The sequence below is a fragment of the Scatophagus argus genome, chromosome 16, assembly GCF_020382885.2.
Source record: "Scatophagus argus isolate fScaArg1 chromosome 16, fScaArg1.pri, whole genome shotgun sequence".
NCBI classification, from domain to species: Eukaryota; Metazoa; Chordata; class Actinopteri; family Scatophagidae; genus Scatophagus; species Scatophagus argus.
The window spans coordinates 13911731-13929901 of record NC_058508.1 but is presented as its reverse complement, the minus strand read 5'-3'; the positions used below and the strand labels follow the sequence as shown (position 1 = coordinate 13929901).

The 18171-nt window shown below is 40.4% G+C and overlaps 3 protein-coding genes across 3 annotated transcripts; all 3 read right to left on the bottom strand.

Moving 5' to 3' along the window:
• Nucleotides 1–3283: 3283 nt before the first annotated feature.
• LOC124073208 (SUN domain-containing protein 3-like) lies at nt 3284–5106 on the bottom strand. Its single transcript, XM_046415281.1, has 7 exons — nt 4965–5106; nt 4690–4871; nt 4509–4597; nt 4157–4394; nt 3929–4041; nt 3634–3807; nt 3284–3515 (listed from the first exon to the last, which is right to left on the bottom strand). Exons 1-7 carry the CDS (start codon nt 5051–5053, stop codon nt 3303–3305), a joined length of 1098 nt encoding a protein of 365 aa, XP_046271237.1. The 5' UTR covers nt 5054–5106; the 3' UTR covers nt 3284–3302.
• A 3450-nt stretch (nt 5107–8556) lies between these two features.
• LOC124073209 (SUN domain-containing protein 3-like) lies at nt 8557–10980 on the bottom strand. Its single transcript, XM_046415282.1, has 8 exons — nt 10716–10980; nt 10238–10328; nt 9963–10144; nt 9782–9870; nt 9430–9667; nt 9202–9314; nt 8907–9080; nt 8557–8788 (listed from the first exon to the last, which is right to left on the bottom strand). The coding sequence occupies exons 2-8, from the start codon at nt 10324–10326 to the stop codon at nt 8576–8578; spliced, it is 1098 nt and encodes a 365-aa protein (XP_046271238.1). The 5' UTR covers nt 10327–10328; nt 10716–10980; the 3' UTR covers nt 8557–8575.
• Nucleotides 10981–14094: 3114 nt separating this feature from the next.
• syngr2a (synaptogyrin 2a) lies at nt 14095–17368 on the bottom strand. Its single transcript, XM_046416188.1, has 4 exons — nt 17130–17368; nt 15784–16021; nt 15496–15629; nt 14095–15358 (listed from the first exon to the last, which is right to left on the bottom strand). The coding sequence occupies exons 1-4, from the start codon at nt 17226–17228 to the stop codon at nt 15155–15157; spliced, it is 675 nt and encodes a 224-aa protein (XP_046272144.1). The 5' UTR covers nt 17229–17368; the 3' UTR covers nt 14095–15154.
• Between the last annotated feature and the right edge of the window lie 803 nt (nt 17369–18171).

Here is an 18171-nt window from a genome sequence, read left to right as displayed (position 1 = left end):
GCACCAATCACCAAGACAAATTCCTAGTAATGTGAAACCTCTTCACTTACAATGGCAATAAAGACATTTCTGATTCTGATTCTCAGTGGCGGTCCTAGCCTGAATGGCGCCCTGGGCGAACAGCCCCTGTGGTGCCCCCCCCTCCCGCACTGGCTCACGCCCCCACCAACCCAAAGAGAACATCGGGTGAAAAGTATATGTATAAACTTTATTATGATAGAAATACAATAAAACAAACTAAACATTAAATAACCAATTTAAAGTGCACAACCATAAATATATGCAAGATATATATTGTAAATAAAGCTGAATTGAATTGAACTGAAAGAAAATACACATTTCATATCACAAGCATAGAAAAGCACGACAAAGAAATAAGGATAATTGAATATAAACAACAACAATAAAAATACAAGTCAAAATACACAAATCCTTCACACACACACAACTAAAACCTGACCCTTCTGGTGACAACATCCCCCATTAGGAAAAAAGAAATCTGATGCCACCTTACTTGGTCCTCTGTGTACCAACTCGGTCCTGATGCTGTCTGTCAGAGGTGATGGCCAGTCTGCAGGGTCTGTTGAAAGAGGCTCTTCTCCAGCGGAAGATGAACTTTGTGGGGGTTCAGGCATTTCTGTAGAACAGCACATCTGATTTGGCACATTATTCAAAGCACACAGCAGTGGAACAATTAGGAGGATCCCCGTTCCCCCTCCTCCTTATTCCAGTGGTTTGACCTCGGTGAGTGACCCTACCTCCACCCCACCCCTTCTTGCAGGGTTGCAGTAACTGCAGCGGCACTCTCGGGGGGCGTAATTACAACGCTAGGGGGCGCCAATTATTTATTAATTATTTAAGTATTTTTTATCTTTTTTTTTTTTTTTATTTAGTGGGCGAGGCTGAGGTCCTCACATGCCGCCCCCAGCAAAGTGCCGCCCTGGGCGGCCGCCCAATTTGCCCATATGAGAAAGCGCTACTGCTGATTCTGATTAGACAGAGCAGACAAGGAGTCATAACTGGAGCGAAAAACTTGATGAACCCGCTTGGAGCTGGACTGACTGGATACCAGGTTGATAAGGAACTGGCAAGTTGAGGTGACACTGGATGACTGGAGGTGAGCCTGGAACACAGAAATCAACTGAGAACTGGACATGAGGCACATGGAAGCAAGCAATGACTACATGGCAACTGGCCCGAGGCATAGTGCCGCAGCGTGGAACTGCATGATCTGGCAAGTGGAGTGGATGAATGAATTGGTCTTTAAATACAACAGGAAGGTGGTGGAATTGATCGGGACATCCGATTCAGCTGCGCAGGTGAGTTTGCGGGAGGCAACCAAGAAACCACATGCGGCTCCGGACACACACAGCACACAGGGACAGGTAGAGAAGACAAGCAAGGACAAAGAGAAAACACAAGGCAGGGAAAAAGTGAGGAGCACAAGGAACTACTGCTGGAAACTAACAGAGCAATACCAGTAACAATAATAATAATGCATCTTATTTTTACCTTACATTACCTGATATTTATGATATTCATCTCTCTGAATCATTGCAATAGATTGCTAACACATATTTTTTTTTAAATCTAGGGTAAATAAAAGTTTGAATATCTCTTGACTGTACTTTGTTCTGTCATGTCACATTCATTAGTGAGGACACAATATCACAATATTGAGTAATCAAAGCAACAACAAATATACAGTTTGTGCTTCTTCCTGTATATTCTCTTTGCACAAAGCTATTGCTGACCTAGATGTATTCACCTGCATCATTACAGCAACACAACCTGTCAGCTATTAATCCAAGAAACATTTTATGATGGAAAAAGTTTGACTATTTTAAATTTCGTGGATTCAATGAATCATTTAAGGGTAAAAGAAATAACTGTTTTATTATTTTATTTTATTTTATTATTATTATTATTATTTTTTAGCAAGCATAATAAGTGTAGGGGAACCGGAGTACCCGGAGAAAACCCCAAATGAGGTGTAGGTGAATTAGACTGCAAACATCTGGGAACACGGAAGAGATGACGCATTGTGTTTTGTGTGTGAATTTGGAGTGAAAGAAAATAGCAGCAAATGTCCGATCCATCCAGTCTGCTGTGCAGACAGCCAAGTGTCTCCTCTGATCCACATGGAGCCTCCAACAGCTTCTGTTCAGGCGGCAGGTTCACTGGGAAGAAGCATGATGAAGTATGGAGTATCACCACACTTCACCATACCCACCCACCCAAACATCCGCCCAACCACACCCAATGACACTAAATCAACACAAACATTTGCTGCTGTTTTCAGGACTGCAAATCCCAAAACACAAAGTTAAATGAAGCCAATTAACCACATATGTTTGGAGTCTGATTCACCTTTACAAATACTTACCTCATATACTAACCTTCTATTCATTTCCATCTTTACTCTGCCAGCTTCCCATGGAGGCACATAGGATGTCTGCAGTCTGACAATGTAACATGTGATACTTACATAAACTGAAAAGTCTCTGTTTTCTCTTGCTATGTAGAAAGTCACGTAGCAGAAATGGAAGATTACGAAATGGAAGACTACTGCTCGCGCATCGCACAATCTTCCATTTTTTCGATAAAAAAAACGAAATATTGACTCGTTTATTGGTTTGCCAGATTGAATGGAATAATTGAATGGACGGATGATACACGGACCGTTGCTAATACATTTTTTTTTTTAAATCTAGGGTAAATAAAAGTTTGAATAGCTCTTGACTGTACTTTGTTCTGTCATGTCACATTCATTAGTGAGGACACAATATCACAATATTGAGTAATCAAAGCAACAACAAATATACAGTTTGTGCTTCTTCCTGTATATTCTCTTTGCACAAAGCTATTGCTGACCTAGATGTATTCACCTGCATCATTACAGCAACATAATCCGTCAGCTATTAATCCAAGAAACATTTTATGATGGAAAAAGTTTGACTTTTTAAATTTTGTGGATTCAATGAATCATTTAAGGGGAAAAGAAATAACTGTTTTATTATTTTATTTTATTTTATTATTATTATTATTTTTTTTTAGCAAGCATAATAAGTGTAGGGGAACCGGAGTACCCGGAGAAAACCCCAAATGAGGTGTAGGTGAATTAGACTGCAAACATATGGGAACACGGAAGAGATGACGCATTGTGTTTTGTGTGTGAATTTGGAGTGAAAGAAAATAGCAGCAAATGTGGTTAATTAAGCCAATTAACCACATATGTTTGGAGTCTGATTCACCTTTACAAATACTTACCTCATATACTAACCTTCCATTCATTTCCATCTTTACTCTGCCAGCTTCCCATGGACCCTGAAGTTGTACAGGCAGGTGTAGTCTGGATGGCCCCAGTTGCTCTCCACTTGCAGCCTCACATATCTGATGACACGTTCTTTATGAGAGGAGGGCAACCGAAGTTTGAAAGTCTGCAGTGAATCACCATCGTGATCATACAGAAAGGTTCCAAGCTTGGTGCCATCATCATCTAAAGTTTCCAGTCCCTGTAAGAAGTAAAAGAAAAACCCAAATCAACACCTTGTTGTTCTCTGTGTATGTGGCAGTAAAATCGAGTGGCACATAAGATGTCTGCAGTCTGACAATGTAACATTTGATACTTACATAAACTGAAAAGTGTTTGGGGGCACTGGAAATTTTCCCAGTTGGGGACACGTTCTTTGAAATGTGACCCAGTGTCACATGACTGATGAAGATTGGGTTGGACAAGGCGATGAATAAATGTCCACGCCCACCTGCAAAAGCCCAGCAGTGTCCTGGAGTCAGAGGTTTCTGTCTCTGAGGAAGAAAGAGCGAAAAAGAGAGTTGAGGGGGGGATTCTATGAGGCAAAAAAAGATATAACAATATTAAGAATAATATGATATGGCCATACTACACAGTCGTCTGTTTTGTACATACCTGAAGAACAATCTTTGGCTTTACAGGTAATGAGATAGGTATCCCAAAAAATGTGAAGCTCGCCTCTTTGGTGCGGTATGTTTCTGAAGACTTCTGAGGTAACGCTACGGCCCCTGCACACAATAAAAACACACAATACAACTGAGAATACAATGTCAAAACCGAAAGCAACGTGCACGAATTACAATCTGACAGATGAAAATGATGAGAGTGACTTAGATGTCATACCTTGTGAATCCAGAGCAAAGTCGGGCCAAGCGTCCACATCCGGTGATAGGTCGTTCATTTGTTTTTTCAGCCTCAGCAACTCTTCCTCCATGTTTCTCAGGTGCGTCACGTGTTTTTGCAGCCTCAGCAACTCTTCCTCCATGTTTCTCAGGTCGTTCACATGTTTTTGCAGCCTTAGCAGCTCTTCCTCCATGTTTATCAGGTGCTTCATCTGGTCTTCATTTCCCACATTCAGCTCCTGCAAATGACAAGAGATTCATTTAAGGTTGTGTGTTCACGGTGTCAGGATTTGAACATGCTGAGATCAGTATGTGCTTAACATGAACAAAAAGAATATTTAAATGAGACATACCATATTAATGTAGGTGGGTGACACTGGTGAATATGGGACTCCCAAATCCAGAAAGCTGCAGCTCAGGGTTGGAATCACGTATGCAAGTCCTAATAGAAGGATGGACAGAAACAAATTTCAGAGCACAGAAATTCTACAAAAATGGTGTATTAGATATGACAGTTTGTGGAAAACAACTTACCAAAACACAGTGGGAATATGAAGAGGAAAATGTCAAAAATCTTTCGGATGAACATTTTGGGCCGTCTGCTGTAGTTGTTGCTGTTGCCGTTTAAGTTGTCGCCAGTGTTTTCGTTGTCGATTAGAGTTTGCGTGGATTCTCCTCTCTCATGCCAGAAATGGTTCTTGCGTCTTTTAAAAATCCTGGATGTAATGAAAATAAAAACACATTGAGAGCTTTGTAGATGTATAAGGAAGAACAAGTGACTGCATTAAAGACATAGAACTCCAGCTTACTTAAACACTGTCTCCTTGTAGGAAATGGTTGGGTTGCCTTCGCTGTCGTAGTATCCCATGGACTCCAAACGAGCGCTCCTTCGTGTCATGGCTGTAAAACAATAGAAAAGAGTGGGTGTCAGTCATGCATATCACTTATTTTTTTAAATTTGAATTCTACTATGCAGCTTAGTACATGTCAGTAGCATTAAGTTATCAAGCTTCAAACACTCCCAACAGAAAGCTCTGTACTCAGGTCCCACTTGATATTAAGGCATTAGATTTGAAATTATCTTTATCCTCTTTTGTTAATTCTATCAATGCCACTTTTTAATTCTCCATAGAGGTTTATAGAATAAGCGTGGGCCTAAATCTAAAATGCCATGCACTTCTTACTGCTTAGAAGTTTAAACGTATGCTAAGATTCAGGAAGGTATAGCTCAAAATTGCTTTCAAATACAGTAACCCAGTTAAATATAGACTTAAAGAAATGACTTACCTTTCAAGTATGATGACAAAAATCAATATGTAGGATTTGTGAAGGAGTTATTTTCCGCAGTAGATTCGCGCTGTGTTCGCTGTGCGATCAAAGGACGATATGAGAAATGAGTTTAAAGCCAAGCGATATACAAACACGGCTTGTGACGTCACGTCATATTCGCACATCAAAGCGGCTTCGAGCGTTCCTCGAGTTTTTAAGTTCTGTCGTGAGACTCAGCTACTTCGTCACACATGCACATGCGCAGACACGCGCACATCTTTCCGACTCAAATTCAGCATCGTTAAAGGCTCTCTACACCAACTGCTGCACCTCCGGCCACCAGTCTGTCAAGCTGACTAATTTAATGACACCACCCTCGTCGGTCTCATCTCGGACGGGGATGAGTCTGCCTACAGGAGGGAGGTGGACCGTCTGGTGTCCTGGTGCGGCAACAACAACCTGGAGCTGAACGCCCAGAAGACAGTGGAGATGATCATTGACTTTCGGAAAGTGCCGGCTCCATCGCTCCCCCTCACCCTTACAGACACCCCCATCTCCATGGTGGACTCCTTCCGCTTCCTGGGTACCACCATCGCCCGGGACCTCAAGTAAGCTCTCATCATCAAAGGGCCCAGCAGAGGATGCATCCAGAACCATATTTATTTATTTATTTATTTATTTATTTATTTATTTTTTACCTTATTCTATTTTATTTTATTTTATTCTACTATTATATGTTACTCGTTACGTTCTATGTATGCACCAATCACCAAGACAAATTCCTAGTAATGTGAAACCTCTTCACTTACAATGGCAATAAAGACGTTTCTGATTCTGATTCTGATTAGACAGAGCAGACAAGGAGTCATAACTGGAGCGAAAAACTTTATGAACCCGCTTGGAGCTGGACTGACTGGATACCAGGTTGATAAGGAACTGGCAAGTTGAGGTGACACTGGATGACTGGAGGTGAGCCTGGAACACAGAAATCAACTGAGAACTGGACATGAGGCACATGGAAGCAAGCAATGACTACATGGCAACTGGCCCGAGGCATAGTGCCGCAGCGTGGAACTGCATGATCTGGCAAGTGGAGTGGATGAATGAATTGGTCTTTAAATACAACAGGAAGGTGGTGGAATTGATCGGGACATCCGATTCAGCTGCGCAGGTGAGTTTGCGGGAGGCAACCAAGAAACCACATGCGGCTCCGGACACACACAGCACACAGGGACAGGTAGAGAAGACAAGCAAGGACAAAGAGAAAACACAAGGCAGGGAAAAAGTGAGGAGCACAAGGAACTACTGCTGGAAACTAACAGAGCAATACCAGCAACAATAATAATAATGCATCTTATTTTTACCTTACATTACCTGATATTTATGATATTCATCTCTCTGAATCATTGCAATAGATTGCTAACACATATTTTTTTTTTAAATCTAGGGTAAATAAAAGTTTGAATATCTCTTGACTGTACTTTGTTCTGTCATGTCACATTCATTAGTGAGGACACAATATCACAATATTGAGTAATCAAAGCAACAACAAATATACAGTTTGTGCTTCTTCCTGTATATTCTCTTTGCACAAAGCTATTGCTGACCTAGATGTATTCACCTGCATCATTACAGCAACACAACCTGTCAGCTATTAATCCAAGAAACATTTTATGATGGAAAAAGTTTGACTATTTTAAATTTCGTGGATTCAATGAATCATTTAAGGGTAAAAGAAATAACTGTTTTATTATTTTATTTTATTTTATTATTATTATTATTATTTTTTAGCAAGCATAATAAGTGTAGGGGAACCGGAGTACCCGGAGAAAACCCCAAATGAGGTGTAGGTGAATTAGACTGCAAACATCTGGGAACACGGAAGAGATGACGCATTGTGTTTTGTGTGTGAATTTGGAGTGAAAGAAAATAGCAGCAAATGTCCGATCCATCCAGTCTGCTGTGCAGACAGCCAAGTGTCTCCTCTGATCCACATGGAGCCTCCAACAGCTTCTGTTCAGGCGGCAGGTTCACTGGGAAGAAGCATGATGAAGTATGGAGTATCACCACACTTCACCATACCCACCCACCCAAACATCCGCCCAATCACACCCAATGACACTAAATCAACACAAACATTTGCTGCTGTTTTCAGGACTGCAAATCCCAAAGCACAAAGTTTAATTAAGCCAATTACCCACATATGTTTGGAGCCTGATTCACCTTTACAAATACTTACCTCATATACTAACCTTCTATTCATTTCCATCTTTACTCTGCCAGCTTCCCATGGAGGCACATAGGATGTCTGCAGTCTCACAATGTAACATGTGATACTTACATAAACTGAAAAGTCTCTGTTTTCTCTTGCTATGTAGAAAGTCACGTAGCAGAAATGGAAGATTACGAAATGGAAGACTACTGCTCGTGCATCGCACAATCTTCCATTTATTCGAAAAAAACTAAATATTGACTCGTTTATTCGTTTGCCAGATTGAATGGAATAATTAAATGGACGGATGATACACGGACCGTTGCTAATACATTTTTTTTTTAAATCTAGGGTAAATAAAAGTTTGAATAGCTCTTGACTGTACTTTGTTCTGTCATGTCACATTCATTAGTGAGGACACAATATCACAATATTGAGTAATCAAAGCAACAACAAATATACAGTTTGTGCTTCTTCCTGTATATTCTCTTTGCACAAAGCTATTGCTGACCTAGATGTATTCACCTGCATCATTACAGCAACATAATCTGTCAGCTATTAATCCAAGAAACATTTTATGATGGAAAAAGTTTGACTTTTTAAATTTTGTGGATTCAATGAATCATTTAAGGGGAAAAGAAATAACTGTTTTATTATTTTATTTTATTTTATTATTATTATTATTATTTTTTAGCAAGCATAATAAGTGTAGGGGAACCGGAGTACCCGGAGAAAACCCCAGATGAGGTGTAGGTGAATTAGACTGCAAACATCTGGGAACACGGAAGAGATGACGCATTGTGTTTTGTGTGTGAATTTGGAGTGAAAGAAAATAGCAGCAAATGTGGTTAATTAAGCCAATTAACCACACATGTTTGGAGTCTGATTCACCTTTACAAATACTTACCTCATATACTAACCTTCCATTCATTTCCATCTTTACTCTGCCAGCTTCCCATGGACCCTGAAGTTGTACAGGCAGGTGTAGTCTGGATGGCCCCAGTTGCTCTCCACTTGCAGCCTCACATATCTGATGACACGTTCTTTATGAGAGGAGGGCAACCGAAGTTTGAAAGTCTGCAGTGAATCACCATCGTGATCATACAGAAAGGTTCCAAGCTTGGTGCCATCATCATCTAAAGTTTCCAGTCCCTGTAAGAAGTAAAAGAAAAACCCAAATCAACACCTTGTTGTTCTCTGTGTATGTGGCAGTAAAATCGAGTGGCACATAAGATGTCTGCAGTCTGACAATGTAACATTTGATACTTACATAAACTGAAAAGTGTTTGGGGGCACTGGAAATTTTCCCAGTTGGGGACACGTTCTTTGAAATGTGACCCAGTGTCACATGACTGATGAAGATTGGGTTGGACAAGGCGATGAATAAATGTCCACGCCCACCTGCAAAAGCCCAGCAGTGTCCTGGAGTCAGAGGTTTCTGTCTCTGAGGAAGAAAGAGCGAAAAAGAGAGTTGAGGGGGGGATTCTATGAGGCAAAAAAAGATATAACAATATTAAGAATAATATGATATGGCCATACTACACAGCCGTTTGTTTTGTACATACCTGAAGAACAATCTTTGGCTTTACAGGTAATGAGATAGGTATCCCAAAAAATGTGAAGCTCGCCTCTTTGGTGCGGTATGTTTCTGAAGACTTCTGAGGTAACGCTACGGCCCCTGCACACAATAAAAACACACAATACAACTGAGAATACAATGTCAAAACCGAAAGCAACGTGCACGAATTACAATCTGACAGATGAAAATGATGAGAGTGACTTAGATGTCATACCTTGTGAATCCAGAGCAAAGTCGGGCCAAGCGTCCACATCCGGTGATAGGTCGTTCATTTGTTTTTTCAGCCTCAGCAACTCTTCCTCCATGTTTCTCAGGTGCGTCACGTGTTTTTGCAGCCTCAGCAACTCTTCCTCCATGTTTCTCAGGTCGTTCACATGTTTTTGCAGCCTTAGCAGCTCTTCCTCCATGTTTATCAGGTGCTTCATCTGGTCTTCATTTCCCACATTCAGCTCCTGCAAATGACAAGAGATTCATTTAAGGTTGTGTGTTCACGGTGTCAGGATTTGAACATGCTGAGATCAGTATGTGCTTAACATGAACAAAAAGAATATTTAAATGAGACATACCATATTAATGTAGGTGGGTGACACTGGTGAATATGGGACTCCCAAATCCAGAAAGCTGCAGCTCAGGGTTGGAATCACGTATGCAAGTCCTAATAGAAGGATGGACAGAAACAAATTTCAGAGCACAGAAATTCTACAAAAATGGTGTATTAGATATGACAGTTTGTGGAAAACAACTTACCAAAACACAGTGGGAATATGAAGAGGAAAATGTCAAAAATCTTTCGGATGAACATTTTGGGCCGTCTGCTGTAGTTGTTGCTGTTGCCGTTTAAGTTGTCGCCAGTGTTTTCGTTGTCGATTACAGTTTGCGTGGATTCTCCTCTCTCATGCCAGAAATGGTTCTTGCGTCTTTTAAAAATCCTGGATGTAATGAAAATAAAAACACATTGAGAGCTTTGTAGATGTATAAGGAAGAACAAGTGACTGTATTAAAGACATAGAACTCCAGCTTACTTAAACACTGTCTCCTTGTAGGAAATGGTTGGGTTGCCTTCGCTGTCGTAGTATCCCATGGACTCCAAACGAGCGCTCCTTCGTGTCATGGCTGTAAAACAATACAAAAGAGTGGGTGTCAGTCATGCATATCACTTATTATTTTAAATTTGAATTCTACTATGCAGCTTAGTACATGTCAGTAGCATTAAGTTATCAAGCTTCAAACACTCCCAACAGAAAGCTCTGTACTCAGGTCCCACTTGATATTAAGGCATTAGATTTGAAATTATCTTTATCCTCTTTTGTTAATTCTATCAATGCCACTTTTTAATTCTCCATAGAGGTTTATAGAATAAGCGTGGGCCTAAATCTAAAATGCCATGCACTTCTTACTGCCTAGAAGTTTAAACGTATGCTAAGATTCAGGAAGGTATAGCTCAAAATTGCTTTCAAATACGGTAACCCAGTTAAATATAGACTTAAAGAAATGACTTACCTTTCAAGTATGATGACAAAAATCAATATGTAGGATTTCTGGAGGAGTTTTTTTCCGCAGTAGATTCGCGCTGTGTTCGCTGTGCGATCAAAGGACGATATGAGAAATGAGTTTAAAGCCAAACCATATACAAACACGGCTTGTGACGTCACGTCATATTCGCACATCAAAGCGGCTTCGAGCGTTCCTCGAGTTTTTAAGTTCTGGCGTGAGACTCAGCTACTTCGTCACACATGCACATGCGCAGACACGCGCACATCTTTCTGACTCAAATTCAGCATCGTTAAAGGCAATGGGTCATGGTGTGTTTCATTCAGTTTTGCCCCATAATGAATAAAGATCTTGCAAGCAGCAAAAGAAACAAAATGAGTTGTTCACCAACAACTATAAATATAACCAAGGTTTTACTGAGGATGTAATGCAATGGCTCTCTGCAGTCACGGTTTCTCATATGGGCAAATTGGGCGGCCGCCCAGGGCGGCACTTTGCTGGGGGCGGCATGTGAGGACCTCAGCCTCGCCCACCAAATAATAAAAAAAGGTAAAAAATACTTAAATAATTAATAAATAATTGGCGCCCCCTAGCGTTGTAATTACGCCCCCCGAGAGTGCCGCTGCAGTTACTGCAACTCTGCAAGAAGGGGGTGGGGGTGGAGGTAGGGTCACTCACCGAGGTCAAACCACTGGAATAAGGAGGAGGGGGAACGGGGATCCTCCTAATTGTTCCACAGTTATGGAATCAAAAAGCACTCAAAGTAAATTTCATTCATAACACTAGATAGTTGCCTACTGTAGGCCTGTTTCACATTCCATACACTCTTGTTTATCGTGTGTGGGTTGTGCGAAGGCCAATAATACAGCCTTACTGTTCAAAAATGAGACTATCTGTACACCACCAATGTGTTGGTTTAGTCCTGACCCCTGCTGTCCGTCACGTCAGAGGCCATTGGCATTAGCGTAACCTGTTGATTCCCGAGGTGACTGATTCAGGTAATGAACATAATGGATAGAAAAAGGCCAAAGCTATCGGGTGCTTATTTCAGAAAGAACAGGAAAGAAGAAGAGGAGAAACGGTCCAAAGACAAAGGTATGTAGCTGATGTTCCCTCTGTAGCGTACGACTGTAATTACGTTATGAAAAGGGGCTAACGTTAATTGTTTAGCGGCCATTAGCTTGTTTGCTGTTTTGTGTGCTGGTTACAGTTTACCTGAACATTATCTGAGTTAACATACATACATACCAATAACTGTGTCTACACTTAAGCTATCAGCACCTTTGCTGTCATTGCTTTGTGACCATTTGGTTATCGCTGCGTGCTGTATTTGGCCGTCGGGGTTTTCCGTGCGGTAAGCTAGCCTTAAAAAGACGGACGTTGCCCACATTTCGTCCATTATTTTCTGTCTCAGTATAACGTTAATAGAATTTGGGCAATGAAGCATTTCTCCCCGTTGGTTAATCTGGAGGTTAATAGCATGTAATAGGCGTAATAACATTAAGTGATAGCTAATGTATTTCAGTGTCTCGTTCATGCATGTTTACACTGATGCACTTTTCCAGCAACACTGCTAAAATATTATGGAGGGCCTCCTGCCCAGGATGAGTCTCCAGCAACAGAGGCCTCATCTGGAGCAGAGGATCAGGAGATCCCATCCACCTCTACGGCTGCTATGGCTTCTATGGCATCTCCTGCCATGTCTCAGGAAGGCCATGAAGAGTTTGCTGCTGCTTCTCCTCAGCAGTGTGTTTTATCTGTGAATTTTACCTGCCCGTACACATTTTTTCCTGTTAGTTGTGATTAATCCAGTTTTGCTGTTTCTTAAAACCATGTTTTGTTCCACTGCTGTGTGCTTTGAATAATGTGCCAAATCAGATGTGCTGTTCTACAGAAATGCCTGAACCCCCACAAAGTTCATCTTCCGCTGGAGAAGAGCCTCTTTCAACAGACCCTGCAGACTGGCCATCACCTCTGACAGACAGCATCAGGACCGAGTTGGTACACAGAGGACCAAGTAAGGTGGCATCAGATTTCTTTTTTCCTAATGGGGGATGTTGTCACCAGAAGGGTCAGGTTTTAGTTGTGTGTGTGTGAAGGATTTGTGTATTTTGACTTGTATTTTTATTGTTGTTGTTTATATTCAATTATCCTTATTTCTTTGTCGTGCTTTTCTATGCTTGTGATATGAAATGTGTATTTTCTTTCAGTTCAATTCAATTCAGCTTTATTTATAAAGCACTTTTAAAACAATATATATCTTGCATATATTTATGGTTGTGCACTTTAAATTGGTTGTTTAATGTTTAGTTTGTTTTATTGTATTTCTATCATAATAAAGTTTATACATATACTTTTCACCCGATGTTCTCTTTGGGTTGGTGGGCGCGTGAGCCAGTGCGGGGGGGGGGCACCACAGGGGCTGTTCGCCCAGGGTGCCATTCAGGCTAGGACCGCCACTGGCTCTCTGAAAATGGGAGCCTGGACTGAATAAGCCTCACATCAGTAGCAGGACGCTTTCTCTGGAATAGCACATGATGAAATCCAGCCAAGTGACACTGTTGCGACTTCAAGTTATTTATTTGTTTAGTGAACAGTTACAATGAAACAATTAATGGCAATGAAAACAGCCACTGCTGTTGGTCAACGTGCAACTATCAGCAGTAACGATAACAACAATCATCAACAATAATGTTCATTCCTTGTGTTTGGGAAGAGTTGAAAATACATGACTGATTGGTTTTAGCATTTCAAAACAGGATGCTTTCCAGACTAGAACTTGGATCAGATGGAGCTCCAGTGATGGTGGGTAGTTGTGTGTGTCAACACTTGATCAAGGAGGACCCACACCTCATGAATATCCACTATCTGGACTTGAGTTTTCTGCTAGGAATTTCATCAACACCTGTGCAAAAATGAAGAAGCCATTTCATTGAATGTGTCACAGGTCACAAACAGTAAGCGTTTCCTCAGTCAGTTACCACACTTGTTCTACTGTTAGAGAAATTAAGCCAAAAGAGGCAAAATTGTGGATTATCACTACTCATTTCTTCTTCGTTTGTTTTTGAAAGAACATTGTACAGGAAGAACGTAAGAACATGTCAGAACTTTGTCCAGTGGTTTTACAAACTTCAGTTCATCTTTTGGTAAAATAGTGAACATTATTTTTCCTAATCTTACACTGACCATATGAACTCTCAACGAGGTTGGTTAGCCTTTGTTTTCATCTTGTGTAATGCATGCATGAATCTTACTGTATCGACATCATTGCAGGGCTGCCTCCACATTCACAGACACAATCACTACTCAAATATTTGCCAAGGGAGCAGAACCCTCTGCAGAGTAAGGCTTGTTTCTTAGAAGAGGATATTGCAGACAGGCCCAGAGGTTCAAACAAAACCAGTTTTTATTTGGCAAACCCTATGTGATAAAGAATACTGTACAAGACAATTTAATGGGGAATTAATGTGAAGCCAGAGAGTGCAACAGTGAAACTGCAATTCATGTAAATGAAGAACTTAAGAGTGAGAAAAGCAAAAGGAAAAAGCAATGTAGTGAACAACTGCAGTTTGATTGTCATGCACCGGAACTGAATTTTATATTATTAAGATAAGTATATCAATTTACCCCCAAATCACTGAATTCCTGAAATCAACTTATGGTTGAAACAACTGCTGAATTGGAAATTATTAAAAACTGAAAAAGGCACATTAGATTTCTCCACAGGTAGCAGAAATTAATGAATGATTTGGCTACCTTGCAAAAAAAAACCAAAAAAAAAACCCCCATCCATAAATACTAAACAAAACTGCAACAATTGCAGCAATTGAATTTAAAACATTAAAATTAACAATCTTAGATCAGATATTGGCAATAAACTGCCCCCCCCCCAAGAAATGAACTGTTTTTATCAGTGCATGAATGCCATTTACAGTGGTTGGTTAATAATAATCACAATAATAATAAAAAAAAAAAAAAAACATGACAGAGGGAACATTTTTGATGGACCCACTGATTAAAGAATCTGGGCTTGTTGTGTGGTCAAATAACAAAGAACTGTTTGTGAACGTGAGAGTAATGAAAATATACGTTTATGAACTAAATTGTAACAAAGCTATTAAAACAAATTTGAAAATTGTCCATCTTGACAATACAAATCAAATTGCAATCAAAAATGCAACAAAAATGGGCACTGGATTAGCTGGTTTGATGCACAGAAAATAAAGCCATCCTCTCTCTTACCAAGACATTCTCCTAACAAAAAAAGAAAAAATCCATCAATCCATCATCTTAAAAACGTATCAGTGCAGCCAAAAATATGCAAACACATTCTGCAGGAAGGAATGGAAGAGCAGAAAACAGTTTGCATTACAAACGAAACCACTGGCACACATCTCATTAAAAAAGAAAACTCCCAGGGTGGATTCGGGTGTTCGAATCTCAGTCCTTCAGTAAGCTGGAGGCTGGTACTCTCCTGGGTGGTCCTGGCTGTGGGTGTAAGGTGACTGCTGGTAGCCTGTGGGGCCGCTGCTGCTGGCGTACTGAGCAGGTGGGTAAGGGGTGTTGTGGTCATTGGCTGGGTCTCTGTATTCCTGGTCAAACTCGCTTACGCCTTGGCGATACCTTCCGTACGCAAAGTAGGACAGAAGAGCCTGTTGAGAGAAGTCTCACTCGGTAAGTGGAGCTTTCACATGACTCTCTGGCAAATTTTCAACCAGTTGACTTTTGCATCATCATGTAATTTGTTTGAAATGAACTGGTGAAATGCTAGTCACACCGAGAGGCTCACCCAGGTGATAATTGAGAAAAAGGAGAAGGCTATAACAGCTCGGGCAGCATCACCAGGGGCATCGGTCTTCGTAGTTTTGGACCACTGGTTGGCCAGGACACAGAAGCAAACGAACCACAGGAACGTCCACGCAGCTGTCCCGCAGCAAAAACATCAAAGCAGAAAAACAAATCAGGATTACGTCAAAATATGACCTCAGCATTAACTTCAACTAGGCATCACTTCCCTTTTTCGGTTACAGTTCCTTTATTCAAGCATGTGCAGTCTACAGTGAAACCCAATTCTTACCTGAGAAGACCAAATCAGCTATAACAATGTATTTTCTCTCCTTGGCGTTGCTGATCCGTGGGAAGTAGGCGTCCAGAATAAAGAAGACAACACAAGCCAAGAAGGCCAGGACTCCGATTCCCACTCCGTAGTTGCAGGCACTGTCATTTTTGTTGTACATGCACTTGGCCTCAGCCTCGGTCGTTGGGTTAATGTAGCCTTCTGCTGTGATGGTTGCAAAGACCACGATGGAGAATATCTGCAAAGCAGGAACACACAGGGTTAATGTTATGGGGAGGTGGGGAAAAAAAAATCATCTTGAGGCCGTGTGATGTTTATCACATGATTCATGTTACAAGAGAGCGTTCATCATAAAAAAATATTATTTCAATTCATATTAAAAACAGCTGTCAAGCAAAGTGGCAAATGTAACCTGAGCAAATGTAAAAGTTTATAAAATGATATTAAAATGAGTGGTCTCTTGTCCTATCCAGTTCAGGCTATTCAAGTGTACCCTGCTGTAGCTTCTCGTGGCTTTTGAACTGTATGCAAAATCTCACTTTAATTTACTTTCCCCCCTCACTAAGATCTTTCTTCATGCTCAGAACATTGCACTCAACACAAAAGTGACAAAGCTTTGAGTATGACATGACTTGCCTGAAGAGATAAAAACAGTAAACTCTGCATCTTCTTTTCAAAATGACACAGTTTTAAATTGGGTGTCATTATTACAAATTTAGCTTAGTTGTCATTTTATGTTTTACAATTGTTTTGATATGATTTGTCGCATTGCAAAGCAAAAAAAAGTTGTTTTTTAGGCGTGTATAGTATAACCAAAGTTTATTATTATCATCCATATTACCCGAGTAAGCTCTCATCATACTAGTTTAATCTAACATAGAAAACTGTGCAGACGTCTGTCCCTCAACAGATGACGCTGGAGAAGTTTCAATTCCTGATCTTTTCTCATACTGTAAGTACTCCAGAGAGAAAAGGTGACATCCTCTGAGTTTTAACTATTCCACTTTTCAAACCACAGTTATCAACAAAAGTGCCAAAGAAATGACCCGTCATCAGTTGGAAAGCTGGCAGTTAGTGCGGTGACACAGCACAGAACACACTAGCTAACATTAGCTAATATCAACAAGTGCTGAAGAAAACAACCAATTTCCACTTCATGTAACAATTATTTAAGAATTCAACGTAACGCCCACTTCATGTCCAGTACCAGCAGCTCAAAAAGCTAACAAGCTGTATAACTGACTTAATTGTGTCGACCCTGGAAGCCCACATCTGTTAACATAAACTCAGTGATGTGACAGCTGGCTGGCTAACTTTGAGGCTAACGTTTCCGTGTAGTCACTCACCCAGCTCAAGCAGCGCAAAATGGTCTGTGGCTGCTTCACGAAACTCTCAAAATCAAAAGCACCGCCAGCCAGCGAGGCCCCGTACGCACTGCTCTGCATTTTTTTTCACAAAAAAAAATGCCTGTCGAATGACCTGAAGACGAGCTGGAAACTAAGTAAGTTGGGACAGTTTCGTTTTGTCAAACAGCTTCCTGAAAACTTTTCAAAGACAGCCCCTGCTCTGATGCGTTCACACGCGTCTCGTAAACCGCGCAAAGCCAGTTGAGTTAATAAAAAGCAGTATCTTCTTGATATACCGAAAATGTTAAGTGAATTAAAAAAAAAAAAAAACAAACAAAGCAAAACAAATAATATGTAAATTGCCCTAAATATTTTTGTAATTTTAGGAGGAAACACTGACTTTAATTCCCTGGGAGAAATAATAGCACGATTGCACTGTGCTTATTGCGGCACAGTTTACAAGGTGCAAAGGTTCATATGGTTTGATCATAAATTATGCTGACTTCAGCTTCATTGAGCTTGAGTTAACTAATAATAACACATGCTAATTAAGAATATGCCTTGGTGAGGACAGGTGCAACAGAACAGAAAGAACAAAACTCATAAGTCAGGTTTAAAGTTAAAATGAGTGCTAAGTTCATTGTGTTCATATCCACTGAATACCCTCAATAATACCTCTATTATTGTATCTTTTGGTAACGGTTATTTTATTTTGTTGTCAAGAAGCTGAAGACTGAACCCTCCCAAATGCATGCGCGTACACACTGGATTCCATACTAGTAATCATTATCATCATTATATAACTTTGAATTTGAAAATTAATAAATTATTTTAATTCATTCATTCTGTTTTATTTGTATCCAAAAGTCATGTGTAGATGTCTTGTGTTTTTTTTTTATCCATACCTAATCTAACTAGGGTCATGTCTTTAGTGACACTTGTTTGACTAATTGAACGTAGTGATGCATTTCCTCATTATGGCCATTGGGGGGCACTGAACACTCATGAATCCAGTCAGCATCAAGACAGACACAATGACTGA

Excerpts from the sequence above, each read along its gene's own strand:
- LOC124073208 (XM_046415281.1), bottom strand. The coding sequence starts at position 5,053 with ATGACACGAAGGAGCGCTCGTTTGGAGTCCATGGGATACTACGACAGC. Across the intron at positions 4,042-4,156 it reads CTTTGCTCTGGATTCACAAG|GGGCCGTAGCGTTACCTCAG; the intron begins GTATGACATCTA and ends TATTGTGTGCAG. Across the intron at positions 3,516-3,633 it reads CCAAACACTTTTCAGTTTAT|GGACTGGAAACTTTAGATGA; the intron begins GTAAGTATCAAA and ends TACTTCTTACAG.
- LOC124073209 (XM_046415282.1), bottom strand. The coding sequence starts at position 10,326 with ATGACACGAAGGAGCGCTCGTTTGGAGTCCATGGGATACTACGACAGC. Across the intron at positions 9,315-9,429 it reads CTTTGCTCTGGATTCACAAG|GGGCCGTAGCGTTACCTCAG; the intron begins GTATGACATCTA and ends TATTGTGTGCAG. Across the intron at positions 8,789-8,906 it reads CCAAACACTTTTCAGTTTAT|GGACTGGAAACTTTAGATGA; the intron begins GTAAGTATCAAA and ends TACTTCTTACAG.
- syngr2a (XM_046416188.1), bottom strand. The coding sequence starts at position 17,228 with ATGCAGAGCAGTGCGTACGGGGCCTCGCTGGCTGGCGGTGCTTTTGAT. Across the intron at positions 16,022-17,129 it reads TTTTGCGCTGCTTGAGCTGG|ATATTCTCCATCGTGGTCTT; the intron begins GTGAGTGACTAC and ends CCTGCTTTGCAG. Across the intron at positions 15,359-15,495 it reads TTTTCTCAATTATCACCTGG|GCTCTTCTGTCCTACTTTGC; the intron begins GTGAGCCTCTCG and ends TTCTCTCAACAG.